General features: G+C 42.4%; 1 protein-coding gene across 1 annotated transcript in view; it reads left to right on the top strand.

Annotated features, from left to right (window-relative positions):
* Positions 1-17,327, top strand: part of LOC142244163 (ras-related protein Rab-8A-like) — a 42,532-nt gene extending 25,205 nt beyond the window's left edge. The window contains exons 4-6 of the mRNA XM_075316360.1: positions 4,425-4,514; positions 14,263-14,364; positions 16,400-17,327. Coding sequence (XP_075172475.1) covers positions 4,425-4,514; positions 14,263-14,364; positions 16,400-16,480 — 273 coding nt within the window. The 3' untranslated portion in view covers positions 16,481-17,327. The remainder of the gene's footprint in view (positions 1-4,424; positions 4,515-14,262; positions 14,365-16,399) is intronic.
* Positions 17,328-18,734: the final 1,407 nt, after the last annotated feature.

The following is an 18,734-nucleotide window of genomic DNA, read 5'->3' on the forward strand; positions in this document are numbered from 1 at the left end:
CATGCACATTGCATTTAATAAGATGAGAATAATAACCTTTTTATGGAAGACAAATACATTTATTTATTTAATAAAGAAGCACTCCCATCTAGATATTTTTTTTTCATTAAATGTGTGTATATGTAATGTTATTAACCTATATCAGGGCCAAACTCCGTCAAATTATCTCCAAAAATTAAACATCAGCTTACCTCAAAAAATGACATTAAAATTATTTTAAAATGCATGGTGAGAGGAACAAAAAACAGGTCCTATATTACCTCTCGCCGTGTATTTTTATAATAATTTTAATGTCATTTTTTTCGACTAAAAAAGTATTGCATTTGTAACTACTCACCTACTGCTGAGTTTCCAGCGCAGCTCTTCTCCTCTTCTCAATGACGTCACCACAATTGCAACTAGCTGGTTCTGTCTGGCATCATGCGTGAGCCAGAAGTCTCTTACTACGGACGTCTATGGAGCCTCGTTTGGTGCTCTATAGACTAACACTGTAAAAGCCAATTCCAGGACATGCAGAGCACAGTGTGACCTGGAGAGTCTGCAGAAGGGTGACGTCGCTGAGAAGAAAAGCGCTGGACACTGGAGAGCGCGGCGATAGATGAGTATATTAATACACTCACACTACATTACATTCTAACATACACACATTAATAAAATATATGTAGCTGGGAGGGCTTCTTTACCTTTAATGAAGTTTGTTGTTTATTGAAAAATACAAAATATTTGTACAATTGCTTCTCAATAAATTAGACTATGATCAAAAATTTAATTTATTTCAGTAATTCAATACAAAAAGGGAATTGCATATATTATATAGAGTCATTACACACAGAGTGATCTATTTCAAGTGTCCATAAGGCAGTCATTGACACACTGTACACAAAAGGTCATTGCTAAAGAAGCTGGCTGTTCAGAGTGCTGTATCCAACCATATTAATGGACAGTTAAGTGGAAGGAAAAAGTGTGGTAAAAAAAAAGTGCACAAGCAACTGACATAACCACAGCCTTGAAAGGATTGTTAAGAAAAGGCCATTTCAACATCTGGGGTAGATTCACAAGGAGTGGACTGCTGCTGGAGTCAGTGCTTAAAGTGCCACCACACACAGACGTATCCAGGACATGGGCTACAACTGTCACATTCCTTGTGTCAAGCCACTCATAACCAATATACAATGCCAGGAGCGTCTTACCTGGGCCAAGGACAAAAAGAACTGGACTGTTGCTCAGTGGTCCAAGGTGTTTTCTGATGAAAGTAAATTTTCATTTGGAAATCGCGGTCCCAGAGTCTGGAGGAAAAGTGGAGAGGCCACAATCCAAGCTGCTTGAGGTCTAGCGTGAAGTTTCCACAATCCGTGATGGTTTGGGGAGCCATGTCATCTGCTGGTGTAGGTCCACTGTGTTATACCAAGACCAAAGTCAGTGCAGCCATCTACCAGGAAATTTTAGAGCACTTCATGCTTTCCTCTGCCAACAAGCTTTTTGGAGATGGAAATTTCATTTTCCAGCAGGACGTAGCACCTGTCCACACTGCCAAAAGTACCAATATCTGGTTTAATAACCACAGTATCACTGTGCTTGATTGGCTATCATACTCGCTTGACCTAAACCCCATAGAGAATCTATGGGGTATTGTCAAGAGGAAGATGAGAGACACCAGACCAAACAATGCAGACAAGCTGACAGCTGCTATCAAAGCAACCTGGTCTCTCATAACACCTCAGCAGTGTCAGTCTGATCGCGTCCATGCCACGCCGCATTGATGCAGTAATTCATGCAAAAGGAGCCCCGACTAACTATTGAGTGCAGTTACTGTACAGACTTTTCAGTAGACGCCAACATCTCTGAGTTTAAAATCATTTTTTCAGTAGGTCATATATAATATTCTAATTTTCAGAGATAATAACCTTTGGGTTTTCATTGGCTGTAAGCCATAATCATCAACATTAACAGAAATAAACACTTGAAATAGATCACTCTGTGTATAATGATTCTATATAATATATAGAAATAGATCCCTCTGTGTGTAATGACTCTACATAATATATGCGTTTCGCTTTTTGGATTGAATTACTGAAATAAATTAACTTTTTGATGATATTATATTTTATTGAGATTGTAGATCCATTCAGTTATTGTTACTAAATTCCATGGATCATAATCAGAAACTAGCAGACCCAAACTGTAAAGTTCAGGGTTCGTACTGAACACTAACTTTTTTAAAAAAAAAAAAATCACTGTCCGAGTCCGGAGTTCGGGTGCTGTTCGTATGCTAGCCATTCGATTGAGCATTGCTATGCTCTGGTAAGCTCCGTACTCGGCCCAGTGCGAGCCGCTTGCAGTCTCTGAATGGCTTTCACTGGGGTAAAAACAACATTTTTGGATGTAGTGTGTCCTAAAAAAACCAACCCACCCTATATCACCATAAGTGATCTGTTATGGTTGTCTGTATCTGGGCGGAGAGCTGATCTGCCAAATTAGTGACTTCCAATGGGGTTGAGGTCAAGTCCTGGTCCCAAACTGAACTTTAAAGTCCAGCGGAACCCATAGATCCTGAACTTCAATGGACCTTCTCATCTCTTATCATAAGCAATGGCTGACCAAATTTTAAAGAGTTGCACATGGTTTTGAAAACATGGCTGTTTTTCCCTACAGCAACTACCACTTCTCGGGTTGTGTTTAGTAATTGCCCATGAAAATGAAAGGTCCCAAGCTGAAATACCTGACAGCCCATGGACTAGATGAGCCCTGTATTTGGACGTAGGAAGTTATGCAGTTTCAATCTCATACAACACATTAAGAGGTGTTGTCTCATGACAACTCATTTCCATATTGGGAATGATCACTGGGGAATTTATGAATTGAGGCCTGAATAATAGGTTCATCACCAGTTTGGCTTATAAATGAAAGCCCATTACCTGTAGTGTAATGTAGCACCTAGTGCTTGGCAGAAAGTTATAGTATGTGAACTTTACGTTGTTTGATAGAATGTCAATGGAGAATCAATATACAGTAAACATCAGCAACCAGTATAAAGCTGACCATACACATTAGATGGCTCTCGGCCAAATGATGCTGTGACCAATTGTTCGGCGAACAGTCATCTCAGCCTACACTCTCGTACATGGGAGTGCTCGTTCAGCCTTTGTGAAAGCTACCAGTTGACAGTTTAGCTAGTGGGTTATCTGCAGTAAAACAATACGATCAATCCGTAATCGGCCATGCAAGATAGACATCTTTCCCGAACATCAGTCGGCCAATGTCTCAATAAACATTAAACCGTTGGCCAAATCTCGTCAATATAAGTAGGTTTGGCCAATATAAAGCTAATGTGTATGGGGGCTTTAATCAGCATCTTATCATCTTCACAGTCACATCATGATGTGAGCACCACATGAGTCTCAGGTCATTATCACATATGTCCCAGGGTGAGCGAGTTGGGTGTGGGGACTGAGAACTTAAGGGGGCTTTACACGCAACGACATCGCTAACGAGATGTCGTTGGGGTCACGAAATTCGTGATGCACATCCAGCCTCGTTAGCGACGTCGTTGCATGTGAAACGTATGAACGACCGCTAAAATTTACTCACTTAATCGTTGACATGTCATTCTAATCCCAAATATCATTACTGTTGCAGGACGCAGGTTGTTCGTCGTTCCTGAGGCAGCACACATCGCTACGTGTGACACCTCAGGAACGAGGAACGACACCTTACCTGCGTCCTCCGGCAACGAGGTGGGTGTCACTTTCTTTCGGCTGCCCTCCGCCCCTCCGCTTCTATTGGACGCTTGCTGGGTGCTGTCGCTGTGACGCCGCAAGAACCGCCCCCTTAGAAAGGAGGCGGTTCGCCGGCCACAGCGACGTTGTTAGGCAGGTAAGTACGTGTGACGGGTCCTAGCGATGTTGTGCGCCACGGGCAGCGATTTGCCCGTGACACACAACCGCCGGGGGTGGGTACTTTCACCAGCGACATTGCTAGCGATATCGCTGTGTGTAAAGTGGCCTTTACTTTGGCAGATGTGTGCTAAACATGAAATACTTGGTATTTCTGATAGTCCTGGACTTCAATTTTTCCAAGCATAATAGATTTGGACAATTTTCTTATTTTGAAACCATCATGTGAATGTGCTGTCTTTCCATTGATAAATCTTCTCATTGCGCTTGTCTCGTCCTCTTTTCTATTCATTTACTTGCAATTCCTTCTCATCAGATATGGAAAGAAATGAAATGATATAATTGATATTGGTAGATTCACTGCGCACTAAAGGACAAATCATAAAAGTGAGACTCCATATTGCTTCTAATAAGGCGGTGGCGTTAATTAGAAACTGTCTGTCATGCACAATGGATGTCTGCGTTGCACTTTCCAGAAAGCTATTCATTTAGAAAGTCACCGTCTCTTTGCAATTTGCCTTTGTGATTCAGAAAGCTGGTGAAGAAGTGGAGGTAGTTCTCCTGGGAAATAAAAGTGACAGGGAAGACGAACGTGAGGTTTCAAAAGAAAGAGGGGAAAAGGTAAGCATTGATTGTCTCTGCATAGAAAAGTATTTGAGTTAGGCGGGTACGCTGCATCTGTAAGGCGCCTGACCATGCAGCTCCGCCATTAGGAACTAATGTTGCTTAGAATGGAATTCTCATTCTGGAATATTGATTGCACCTTTTCCTTAAGATGTACGTTTGAAAAATGTCTTTTAATTCAGGTATTATAAAGTTTTATCCATTGGTTGAAACTTTGGAAGCGTGTACATTAAGCTGGTGTCACACATAACGACGACGACAACGACGTCGCTGCTACGTCACCATTTTCTGTGACGTTGCAGCGACGTCCCGTCGCTGTCGCTGTGTGTGACATCCAGCAACGACCTGGCCCCTGCTGTGAGGTCGCCGGTCGTTGCTGAATGTCCAGCTTCATTTTTTGGTCGTCACTCTCCCGCTGTGACACACACATCGCTGTGTGTGACAGCGAGAGAGCGACGAAATGAAGCGATCAGGAGCCGGCACTGGCAGCTGCGGTAAGCTGTAACCAGCGTAAACATCGGGTAACCAAGGGAAGACCTTTCCCTGGTTACCCGATGTTTACGCTGGTTACCAGCCTCCGCCGCCCTTGCTGCCAGTGCCGGCTCCTGCACTGTGACATGTGGCTGCAGTACGCATCGGGTAATTAACCCGATGTATACTGTAGCAAGGAGAGCAAGGAGCCAGCGCTAAGCAGTGCGCGCGGCTCCCTGCTCTCTGCACTGTGACATGTAGCTGCAGCACACATCGGGTTAATTAACCCGATGTGTGCTGCAGGAGAGCAAGGAGCCAGCGCTAAGCGCGGCTCCCTGCTCTCTGAACTGTGACATGTAGCTGCAGCACACATCGGGTTAATTAACCCGATGTGTGCTGCAGGAGAGCAAGGAGCCAGCGCTAAGCGCGGCTCCCTGCTCTCTGAACATGTAGCACAGCGACCTTATGATCGCTGCTTCTGCTGTGTTTGACAGCTAAGCAGCGATCATAACAGCGACTTACAAGGTCGCTGTTACGTCACCGAAAATGGTGACGTAACAGCGACGTCGTTGTCGCTGTCGTTTAGTGTGACACCAGCTTTAGACGTTGACGTTATTTCTTCCTATCTACAAAATGTAAAATCTCCGTAGATTACAAATAAACTGAAATCCATTGTGCCCCTCTGTATACCAGATTATTGCATATTTTACGTATATGACACAATATTGTCTGTTGCAACATGATTAAAGCGTCAAATTAATGCAGCCTGTATTAATTTTATATACGCTCCAGTGAATCTAAAGTAAAAAATATTGGCAGTTTAGTTTTATTCAAGGGGTTTGTCCACATCAAACTGTATATCACAGGATAGCTGCTAAATGTATGATCTCAAGGAGTCCGTTCGCTGGGTTCCCGACTGTTCAGTCCTCTGTGTGAATGGACCGATAGTGAGCATGTGCGACTACGGTTCCACTCGCTGTCTATAGGAGTGGTGATCGCACATGCTACACTCAGACACTGGACGTAGTGACCCCTGTTCTTAATATTGGTGGATGTCTTAACCAATATCCAGTGATATCTGTTTTTTTATCGCCCCTGTGCGGAACTACGCCGTGCTTCCCCAAAAATAAGACAGGGTGTTATATTAGTTTTTGATCCGAAAGATGCGCTAGGGCTTAAATTCAGGGGATGTCTTATATTTTCCCATGTACAATAATCCACATTTATTCTTGTACAAAAAAAAATCAACATTTATTCAAATATAATTATATCATCACATTCTGGAACATCAACATTTTGTGTTAATCCCACTACTGGTTCAGCTGCATGTTTTGTTGTCTGATCTGCTGTTCTCTTGGTGCAGAACCAGTCCTATAGAGGTGGGTATATACCATATATACAATGGTTTAAGTTACCTGTTAAAATTTATTATTCTCTTTGTACTGCTAAATTTCCACCAATAGAAAGCAGACACCCCATAAAATAACCGCACTTGCTCAACCCCAAATAATTAAAGTTGACAAGTGAATGGCCAAATTGTGTCAGTCAGGTCCCTCTGCATTCAACAGTGAGTGACTCCCCCTGGTGACTGGAAGCAGTATCTTTCACACGGAGTGATAGGGGATGTGCGCACGTGTGCGTATTGCATGCAGTTACGCTGCGTTCTGCACCGCAGCGTAACTGCATGCGTCCTGCGTCCCCTGCACAATCTATGGAGATTGTGCAGGGGCTGTGCGCACGTGGCCTATTAGAACGCAGCAATTCGGCTGCTGCCTGAATCGCTGCGTTCTAAGAAGTGACATGTCACTTCTTTCGTGTGCTTTGCATGCTGTCTATAGGGAGAGGCAGCATGCAGAGCGCACGTTCTCTGCCGGCACCATGCGCTTCAGAACGGAGCTTTTCAGCTGCGCTCTGAAGCGCACCTTTTAGGTGCGGTGCAGAGCGCACACATAGTCATACTGGTACCCAATCTATTTGTGAGAGCTGTAGTGCAATGCAGCTGGAGCAGCGGGGGACCTGACAGTGACGCAGATCTGTGTGAGAGTCCATCCAATATTGGAACTTGGGGTCTGGTGAGTGCAATTTTTTTTTTTTGAGGGTGAATTTGCTGTTTTTGGGGGGTGTCTGCTTTCTTTTAGGGATGTCTGCTTTCTTTTAGGGATGTCTGCTTTCTTTTAGGGATGTCTGCTTTCTTTGATGAAGAGTCCTGCTGTACTCTTTAACTTTTTTAGCTGCGCTTGACACTTCCTTATGGAACCGCAACTAGGGCTTATATTTGGCTTATTTTCCGGGAAACAGGGTATGTACACTTGGCTCATGCAGTTGTTACTCATTGGGTACAAAGACATCATGCCATCATCCCATGACCCTCGTTTCTTGCCAACATAGTCAATGTAGCAGCATCTATGGTCAGTGCAGGTCAGTATGATTTCCACAAAGTATTATATATCTCTGAGACTTTGGCATGTTGAATTACAGCATGTTTCATTCTCTATTTCCAAGGGAGATAAGCCACCATCAAAGTTGTCCCTTCCCCTATTACGTACCCATGCATGATCACCCAAACCAAGCATGCTTGCCTACAGGGAGATCCGGAGAAACAGCTATAGGTGTATGTTTAGCTTTAAAAAAAAGCTGCTCATGAAAAACAAAGAATCTGACTCACACAGAACCCATCCGGCAAGAGGTACACATGTTCAAATCCTACCATTATCATGTACAAGACCAATTATTCAAAATGACTTGCACAGTTATGTTTGCTATTTCAGTAAGTGACCTCATAGAAAGTGGCATTATTTCTGGCCTTTTTAAGCTACTTGAGTGTCTGGAGAATAATCTTTTGTGGATTAAGTCTGGGCATCAAAATGGGTAGAAGAAATCTCCTCTTCTGACATTGTCACGTTCTGAGAAAGTTATACCATGTGACAAACTGTCACGTCTCGCGGGCGGCCCGAGACTGTCACTAGCGGTGACCTCACGGGCTCCCATGTATTGCTGAGAATGTGGCAGGCAATGGAAGTCAGTGACAGCGCTGACGTCAGGAGTGCAGGAGATCGTCATAGCAGGTAATGATCTCATCTAACCTCCTGACAGCAGCGCTCGTCATCCCCTGCAGTGACCTGGGCTGACCTATTGATGTTAGCTCAGGTCACTGCACTGCTCTCCCAGCCAATGGAGAACATTCTGTTCTTCATTGACTGGGACAGTGACTATGGTATGGATCGTCGTGGGACCCCCTTATTGGATTACGCCGGACCTGGATTTGATTGTTGTTTTCAATAAAATGGTGAAAGAGGGAATGTTTTGGGGAGTGTTTTTACAAATAAAACTTTTTTTGTTGTCTATTTTTTATTTCTTATTGACTGGGTTGGTGATGTCAGGTATCTGATAGACGCGTGACATCGCTAACCCCAGGGCTTGATGCCAGGTGACATTACAAATCTGGTATCAACCCCATTTATTACCCCGTTTGCCACCGCACCAGGGCAACGGGATGAGTTGGGGCAAAGCGCCAGGACTGGCACGTCTAATGGATGCGCCACTTCTGGGGCGGCTGTGGCCTGGTATTTTTAGGCTGGGGTGTGTCCAATAACAGTGGACCTCCCTAGTCTGAGATTACCAGACCACAGCTGTCCGCTTTACCTTGGCTGGTGATCCAATTTGGGGGGGGCCCACATTTTTTATTTTAAATTATTTATTTAATGTAAAATAACAGCGTGGGGTGCCCTTTGTTTTGGATTACCAGCCAAGGTAAAGCTGCCAACCGTGGTTTGAAGGCTGCAGCTGTCTGCTTTACCCTAGCTGGCTACAAAAGATATGGGGGCCCTCCCGTCGTTTTTTTCATCTATCCATCTTTCTATCTATCCATCTATCTATTAATTATCTATGTATTATCTATATTATTTATTGCTGTTAAAGCATTAAAAAACGTAGGGACCATCCTCCAAAAAACGCACCAAAACGCGGTAAAAATGCATGCGTTTTTCGGTGCGTTATTGGTGCGTTTTTTTGTTTTTTAAATTCAATTATTATTAACACAGGAAACACCGTATTGTACAGAATAAAGCACAATGTCAGAACACAAGCATTGTATCGAGGAATTGTTAGCAGATCAAATCCTAAAATATGGGGAGATACAAAACTCAAGACTGTATAAATAACGATGAGAGCTGTAACCGACTACTGTCGGAGGATCAACATAATACCTTTTTATTGGTGCATTTTTTTTTTTAACGCAGGTGCGCTAATCCTTCACTGTCAAGAAATTTCTTAAGAAAAATCCTTTTTCTAGTGCGCACAGAGCCTTAGAAGGTTGCAGGATCATATATATATCCAAGGCAAAAGGAATCTTAAGAAGGATGGAACTAAATCTTGCAATGCCATACCCCTCTGGTATATCCTTCACCAGAACAATGGCTATAGCACTGCACCAAGTAATGCCAGACCTATGTATTCTTATTTTTCACCTGTCTGCATGGATTGACCATTACAGTCACTATAAAGTAGGCTATGACTGCAAATCCAGGCATAACCATAGGTCTATGCACATACTCAGCCACCCTAGCCAGACCGCAGGTATAAACAGTATCTTGTGGTTAGTTTAACCTGTTAAGGACCATGTGATCTTTCGTATTTGCGCTTTCATTTTTTCCCTCCCGTTATTCCAAGAGCCGTAACTTTTTTTTTATTTTTCCATCAATATAGCCATGTGAGGGCTTCTTTTCTGCGAGTTGAACATTTGAATAACTCCTTTTATTTTCTCATATGATGTAATGAAAAATTAAAACATTTCGAGGAAAAAAAAATCTCGTTTGCGAAGCTGTAAAGGTTTCAATTTTTGGGATCTGGGGCTGTGTCAGAGTTTGTTTTTTGCACCCAGAACTGATGTTTTTATTGATATTAATTTAGAGTATATACGATATTTTGATCTTCTGTTACTATGGTTTTTTTGTTGTTGCAGGAGCAAAATGAATTCTGGCGGCTTGGATTTTTTTCTTGTTACTCTGTTTACCGATCAGATTAATTTTTTATTTTGTTATATTTTCAATATGGCAAAAGAGGAGTGATTTGAACTTTTGTGTGTTTTTTTTTTTTTTTTTTTTTTTTTATTCATATTTTTAAAAACTTTTTTTTTTACTAGTCACCTTAGGGGGGTTAAAGCTGAGATCATCCAGTTGCTTGTGCTGTACAGACCAGTGTAGCAGCATCATCACTGCTCTGTATAGCAAAAATCACAATTTCCTATGAATGCTGGTTTGCAGCCGGCACTCACAGGAGGATCGTCATTTCAACACAAGGGTTGTCAGCTGACCCCTGGAGATCATGAAAACCCATCGGCACACCGCAATCACGTCAGTGCTATTGGGAGTGTGAATGATGCTCCCCTGCCAGTGTGTTTAATAGGCACATGTTGGCTGATAAGATCAGGCAACATGTCCAGGGAAAAATGTGGGCACAGTGTGTGAGCTTACATCAAAGGCAGGAACAAGACTCATGATGGGCATAGTACATCATGGGTCATTAAGAGGTTAAGTGTCTGTAATATAAATGCAAGTATCAATTCTGCTATTGAATTGTATACTATCTGTACACAGGATATAAAGGAAGTTATCTTCTATAGTGGTGATTTCATGCAGCAATTATTGTGCTATTTCATTATTCTCATCATCATGAATAATTAAAATTGTAAAGTGGTTGTAAAAACGAGCAAATTTCCCATTTACCGCTTAAAAATCCTCTTGGTTCTCAAGAATGAAGAGATTTTTAATGTTGATTTCTTCTTGCTGCATAGGTTACCAGCTGCCACTGCCGAGGTGTTCTCTGTTCTAAGCGAGGAGTGCTGCACTTATCAGTTCTTTCCAATAAAGCTTGTAAGCGCTGCTCTGAAGCTGGCCAGATTGCTGGATTCTGTCAGATTCAGTGCTTCTTCGCTCCTATGATGCTACAGAGGCAAAGCTGCACAGAGCGCAGTTTTGGCTACAAAAGAAAAAAAAATAATGTACTCCCCTACCAGACCCCACAGCTCCTCCTTACTGCTGCCAGTGTCCCAGCCACTGTAGTCTCCTGGCTTTTTTTTTTTCTTGGTTAGGGCATCAGGTGATCATTGTAGCCAATTAGAGGTTGTTTGTGCCAAACAGAACTTCCTGGCCAGGCATGACACTAGACACTTCTGTTAGCGAGTCCAAAAGATAATCTGATCCACCCTTTCACCCCTATACAGGAATCCATACTTCTCTGCAGAGGCCTCTGGGTTGCATCCACAGAGATGCTCCTGGCCAGTGGAGCAAGTTGAGAGTTGAATGGTCAGCTAATTGGGACATTACCTTAGAGGTGGAAACCATGTCCAAAGCAGAGGCCAGAGACATGGTGTGAGGAATAGCCAGGGTTAGGAGAAGATGTGAAGCAGAAGAGGTGGCAAACTTTCCAGGGACAAATTCAAAGGGATAACTAGAGAATGTTCAGAGTATAAAAAGCGCATCAAGAGCAGAGATAACAATGCAATAACTGGAATGGGACAGGTGACACATGGGAACCCATCCTACCATTGGTCCACACAAAGAATCCCTAAGGAGGCTTGGCTGAATGGTGATTGCTCGGTACAGTGGGTGACGTGTGCTACCAAGCAGATAGTAACCCAAATCCCCTTTAACCTGTTAGTATTTCACCTAATAACGAAGAGGTGGTATATAGCAGTGGAGGGGATCCCGGACAGGTTAGTTTGCTATACTGGTGTATTACCGCCTGTCAATTGCCCTTCGTAATCCATACACCCTAGATAAGTCTCTCTGGGAGGTGGAGGACATGCAGTGCTTGGTTAGTTCCCTTTCTTCATTATTTCATGTGTGAACAGTGGACTCTGGCTATTTGCTACCAGGCCAATCGTCAAGGCAGAACAGATGCTTCCTTTCAAGACTCCCGGGCCTCTCCCGAGTGACATTGGGCACATGAGTGATTTTACTCCCAGCAGCTGTAATGTCTGAATAAAATACAGGTTATTTCTTTTATAAGACTTTACGCTTAATGTATTACTGAAAGGTCACATTGACATCTTATATTTAATATTCTCTGTACAAATGTGACAAGAACACATTCTCTGTACCATAATGAGTGTGTCATAAAATGGCGACATAGCTGGACGCCGGCTTCTGCGGTCACTTACCGCTGCACTGTTTCCTCTTAGCCTCACAGCAGCAGAGGCTTCTCATTCCTATTATTATCGATTCTGCAGTAATGTGCGCTGCCGCATATACAGTCATCACGGACAAAATGGTTTCCTGTTGAGATGAATGAAATGCGGTTCATACACCTACACATATAACTGGGAACTTTTACTTTTCCTATTCTTCAGAATTTATAAAGTTTTGAGTTTTTAAATATTTTTAAAAATTGAGATACTTTGCACATAAAAAAAGGCCAGTTGTATGTGAGCCCAGTAGCCAGTGTCAAGGCATAGCTCTCTTTCTTGGGTCCCTACCTAAATGCCTCTACTGCACATCTTCACGGATCATTGCTCTCATATCCGTCAGGAGGGATTTTTGTTCATCCGAAACTAACTTAGCGATGCAGGAGTCGAAAAGTTGTTTCGTGCAGGACTGACAGATTCGTATTAAAAACTGCGCATCTTTTAATTTTTGCTGATGATTTTTTGAGAACTCTTTTAGGGATGGTGCCGGTGCGTGCAGTGGAAGAATCCTTAAATACATAAGGTGCAGACTGAAGCTGATTCCACTACTGGGCATACCCTATGCACCTGCACTTACGTGACCCTGGGACCCCTCAGGGGATTTGGCATCCGACCTGTCACCCTCATCCATTACAACAAAGCAATCAGTATAGCCTGTTAGATAGCAAGAGCGTGCACAGCTCCCCTTCTCCGAGGTTTTTATTACCTGCTTTGGCGACGTCAGGTCCCGTTCCCGCCTACTGATCTCCGTTCTGGATCACACGCCACCTCCCGGGGAGCCGCCATATTCCAAACCCGGAAACGCGGAAGTCGCAGTACTGCGCATGCTCCACCGTGCATGCCAGGCTGGAGCGCATGGTGTGCACAGACCCGGAAGTGCCTCACGGCCGCGGCCAGATAGCGGGACGCCGACAGCCCTCACCTGAGGGAAGCGGCTGGTGCCGGGAACTCCTGCTCCACTGGCCGGCTGAGGGACCTCTCCTCCAGAGGTGTCGGCCAGGGGCTGCTTGACAGGTCTGAAGGAGAGAGCGAGCCCCCCCCGATCCGCCTGGACCCCGTACATCCCGACGGTAAGATATGCGTCCGTCCTGTACAGGGACAGGAAAAACACTGAGGAGATGGGGATGGGCAGGGGCTTTTAACCTCTTGCGTTTCCTGTCCCTGTAGAGGTCAAAGGAGCAACTCCTACCTTGCTGTCATGTGGCGTCCTGGAAAATGGCCTTAAGCTGATGGGAAGGAGTGCTCAGTCAGAAGGCATGACCCTGTAATCTAATATGAGATAACTGACTGCACTTCCTAACACATGTGAACAGGTGCAAACTGAACATGACATGTAGACTAATAAATAAACAGCTGCATTCTAAAGCGCTCAGGCTTGCAAACATTGAATATCGGAATTTTGACGTCCATTACTGCTAAGAAAATAAAAAAATTGAGATTGTAAGAGCATAAAATGGCCAGTTATCAATTTTACAATCTGCACCTTAATAAAAATCCTCTCTATTTTCAAGAAGGATTTTGATTTTAGTCTTTAAGTTACAGAATACCCTGCAACCGCAGCCAGTTATCTAGGCGAGGTGCCACTCTGGAGCCAACCGGATCACTGGATCGGTCTGTTCTCACTGCTGCACTCCTTCCATGCTATAGAGGCAAAGCTGGCTTTGTTAGCAGCATGGGAGAGAGCACAGTTCAGACTAGCGGCGTCACCATACTGCTAGTCTGACAAGTCAATCTTTGGGAGTAAACACTCCTGGCAAAGCAGCAATTTGGGACCCAGAGTGTCGCGCTACTGAAGCTACATCTCCAGATGACCTTTTTAACAAGTTGTTGAAATCTCACCTGGAATACCAAGCATATTTAGCTGATATTTCTTACAGTTATGCACAACTTGCACATGCCTTCCTATTATTTGCCACCTACTGCCTACAATTCCTGTATAAAGCGTATATATATATATATATATATATATATATATATATATACATATATATATATATATATTATATATATATATATATATATATATATATATTGCTATTTCAGATATTCCAACACTACACCATCCCCGCCTAACAACTTGTTCTTTTCTAGTTGGCTTGGGAATACGGTATTCCTTTTTTTGAGACGAGTGCTAAAGAAAATATCAATATTGATAAAGCATTTCATATGTTATCAGAGGCCATATACTCAAAGGTAAGCATTATACAGGTATTCTAAGGAGCCAAAAAACTAACTAAATTCATATCAAATTAACTGAAATATATAAGGTTCATAAATTTTATTTTACACAGTGTGCAGAATTATTAGGCAAGTTGTATTTTAGAGGATTTTTTTATTATAATAACTATACATATACTAAACTATATATACCGGTATATACTATATAACAACTATGTTCTCAATCAACCCAAAATACTCAAATATCAAAGCTTAATATTTTTGGAAGTTGGAGTGGGTTTCTTTTTAGATTTCGCTATCTTAGGAGGATATCTGTTTTTGCAGGTAATTATTACTGTGCAGAATTATTAGGTAACTTAATGAAAACCAAATATATTCCCATCTCACTTGTTTATTTTGACCAGGTAAACCAATATAACTGCACAAAATTTAGAAATAAACATTTCTGACATGCAAAAACAAAACCCCAAAAAATTAGTGACCAATATAGCCACCTTTCTTTATGATGACACTCAGCAGCCTACCATCCATAGATTCTGTCATCAATTGCTTGATCTTGTTTACGATTAACATTGCATGCAGCAGCCACCACAGCCTCCAGTCACTGTTCCGAGAGGTGTACTGTTTTCCCTCCCTGTAGATCTCACATTTTATGAGGGACCACAGGTTCTCTATGGTGTTCAGATCAGGTAAACAAGGGGGCCATGTCATTATTTTTTTCATCTTTTAGACCTTTACTGGCCAGCCACGCTGTGGAGTAGTTGGATGCATGTCATGGACCATTGTCCTGCATGAAAATCATGTTTTTCTTGAACGATACCAACTTCTTCCTGTACCACTGCTTGAAGAAGTTGTCTTCCAGAAACTGGCAGTAGGTCTGGGAGTTGAGCTTCACTCCATCCTCAACTCGAAAAGGTCCCACAAGTTCATCTTTGATGATACCAGCCCATACCAGTACCCCACCTCCACCTTGCTGACGTCTGAGTCGAAGTGGAGCTCTCTGCCCTTTACTGATCCAGCCTCTGGCCCATCCATCTGGCCCATCAAGAGTCACTCTCATTTCATCAGGCCAAAAAACTTTTGAAAAATCAGATAAGATATTTCTTGGCTCAGTCTTGACGTTTTATCTTATGTTTCTTGTTCAAAGGAGGTCGTTTTTCAGCCTTCCTTACCTTGGCCATGTCCCTGAATATGGCACACCTTGTGCTTTTTGATACTCCAGTAATGTTGCAGCTCTGAAATATGGCCAAACTGGTGGCAAATGGCATCTTTGCAGCTTCATGCTTCATTTTCCTCAATTCATGGGCAGTTATTTTGCGCCTTTTTTGCCCAACACGCTTCTTGCGACCCTGTTGGCTATTTGTCATGAAACGCTTAATTGTTCGGTGATCACGCTTCAAAAGTTTGGCAATTTCAAGACTGCTGCATCCCTCTGCTAGACATCTCACAATTTTGGACTTTTCAGAGCCAATCAAATCTCTCTTCTGACCCATTTTGCCAAAGGAAGTTGCCTAATAATTAAGCACACCTTATATAGGGTGTTGATGTCATTACACCGCACCCCTCCTCATTACAGAGATGCACATCACCTAATTTACTTAATTGGTAGTTTGGCTCTCAAGCCTATACAGCTTGGAGTAGGACAACATGTATAAAAAGTATTATGTGATCAAAATACTCATTTGCCTAATAATTCTGCACACAGTGTAATTACAAAGTACTAATGTGTTTATATAATCACATCTAAAAAGAACAACACTATAAAATGTGCATTGTTATAAAAATAAGTATAATGTATCATTTATAACACAACAGACAAATAGACGTACTGGTGGGTGAACCCCATGAAGGAAGTAATTGGCACAAATTACAAGATGAGCATAAAATACAAGCAAATAAATGTAATGTGCACAACCAAAGAGAATAATGAATTGTTAATGCAAAGATAGGTACACATAATGAATTATTCAACTTGGAATGCCAAAAACACACAACACAACACACCTTCAGTCTTGGTCCAGAGTTTCATCTTTAAATGTTTCTTTTTCAGAGATCATCTGTATTAATCAATCAAAATGTAGTGAACTTGAGAGATCTGAAGAAAAGCTCATCCTGTGTGAGCTGCTTGTGATGGAGTCAAGAAACCACCACCGAGGAAGACTCGGACATTTACCATCGAGCAGTATTATCTAGCTAAACACTGAAGTAGAGGCCAGATATTTAGGGTACAGAAGAGCGAAGATGCTTCATTTTTCTGTGTTTTCAGCTGTCCACACCAAATCTGTATGTAATGGTAATCTGTTCTGATTATTTTAGGTCTCTTCTGGGGGGTTTTATGCATTTTGTACTTTTTTATGAATTTTTGTAGTAGTTTTAAATCATTGTTTATTTTTTTAAAGTGTTCTTTTAGTGTAGACCAATTGGGTTCTGCACTTAAAAATGACATTTTTTTTTATTTTTTTTGTATTTTGATTAAATTGCATCCACTTTGCTTGAACGTTTCAACACAGTAGGTTTTCCGTACGAAAAATAACAGCGGGTAAAATACAGCAGCCGGCTGCATGGGAGCATGGCCTAATGTGAAGTGCAATTTGTACATAGTCACATTCTATCCATTGTACTGACTATTGTTTATATATACTGTGTGTATAATATTTCTTTGTGTACTTTCTTTATATCTCTACTGTTGCACTTGTTTTAGGAGGAATTACTTGGTAGGGGACCAAATCCCATTATGCACTGACTTTCAATAGTATTTATACAGTATATACCAAAGCAGAATTTTTTTAGTTTTTTTTAAATGGAATTGCGACGGCTGAACAAGTAAATTATGTCCACATTTCCAATGCATAAAGAAATGTTTGATTTCAACCATGGAGAGGTGTCTTCCTTACAGTTGAATCCTGGTTTTCATTGTACAGGACAGATGTCAGACTGGCGTATGGTGAGCTCACCAAATACTGACTGTGGGTTTTTGGTTTTTTTTTTACCCCCCTAAATCCTGTAAAACTGCACATTATAAAGTGTCTTTTTATTGTGGCCAACTAAGGCTATGTTCACACAGGGCTTTTTTTGGTAAGTTTTTTTTTTTTTTTTTTTCCTGACCAAAAATTGAGCTTGTGGCAGGAAATCTCCTTTGAATCATCTGCGTTTTTGGTGCGTTTTTTTAGTGACGTTTTTGATGCATTTTTTCTACAAAATGGGTTGTATCAATGAAAAAACGCTGCAAAGAATTGACATGCTCATTCTTGAAATCTTCATTGAAATCTGCAGCAAAAACGCAGGGATTTGAAAAAAGTCAGGAAAAAAATGTGCAGATGTGTGTGTGTGTGTGTGTGTGTGTGTGCATGAGATTTCAGAAGTCTCATACTTTGCTAGTATTGTAAAAAGCAGCTTTTTATTAGCATGAATTTGCATAAAACCAAGGCAAAACTGCAGCTAAAAAAACGCAGCAAAAACCTACCAAAAATGCCCTGTTTGAACATACCCTAAGGCACACCTGTGCAATAATTACGCTGTCTAATCACCATCTTGGTAGGCCACACCTATGAAATGGGTGGATTATATCGGCAAAGGAGAAGTGTTCACTAACACAGATTTAGGGTGGAAACACATCTATGCGAGTAAAATCGGTCCGACTGGGCTGAAAAAAACTCGGCTGATTTTAGTTCACGTTAGGTGCGAGTGCAACGCAAGTGCGATGCTATTTCTGAGATTTTACTAGCGTGTGTAATGCGTGTGTAATGCGTGTGTAATGCGTATTTTTTACTATGTCATCTGCCATTCAGCGCTGCTACATGGCCGCTGACAGCAGACACAGACAGCCATGTAGCAGAGCTGAATGGCAGATGACAGCAGACACAGACAGAGCCGCACTGTCAGAATGAACTCGGGTGAACTTCACCCGACTTCATTGTCATGCTGCGGCTCTGTCTGTGCCGCTTCCTGATTAGCGGTCACCAGTGAAGGGCTCACCGGTGACCACTAATCCCCCGAGTGACTGAAGTTAGCAGCCCTCTCTCATACTCACCGATCCCCGGCGCGGCGCTGCACAGCTTTCTCACTGCTCCGGCGGCTTTTACTATTTTGAAAAAGCCGGCCGCTCATTAAAGAATCTCGTATTCCCTGCTTTCCCCGACCACAGGCGCCTATGATTGGTTGCCGTGAGACACGCCCCCACGCTGAGTGACAGGTGTCTCACTGCACCCAATCACAGCAGCCGGTGGGCAGGTCTATACTGTGCAGTGAAATAAATAAATAAATAATTAAAAAAAATGGCGTGCGGTCCCCCCCAATTTTAATACCAGCCAGATAAAGCCCTCCGGCTGAAGGCTGGTATTCTCAGGATGGGGAGCTCCACGTTATGGGGAGCCCCCCACCCTAAC

The sequence above is a fragment of the Anomaloglossus baeobatrachus genome, chromosome 6 (assembly GCF_048569485.1).
Source record: "Anomaloglossus baeobatrachus isolate aAnoBae1 chromosome 6, aAnoBae1.hap1, whole genome shotgun sequence".
In the NCBI taxonomy this organism is placed as follows: domain Eukaryota; kingdom Metazoa; phylum Chordata; class Amphibia; order Anura; family Aromobatidae; genus Anomaloglossus; species Anomaloglossus baeobatrachus.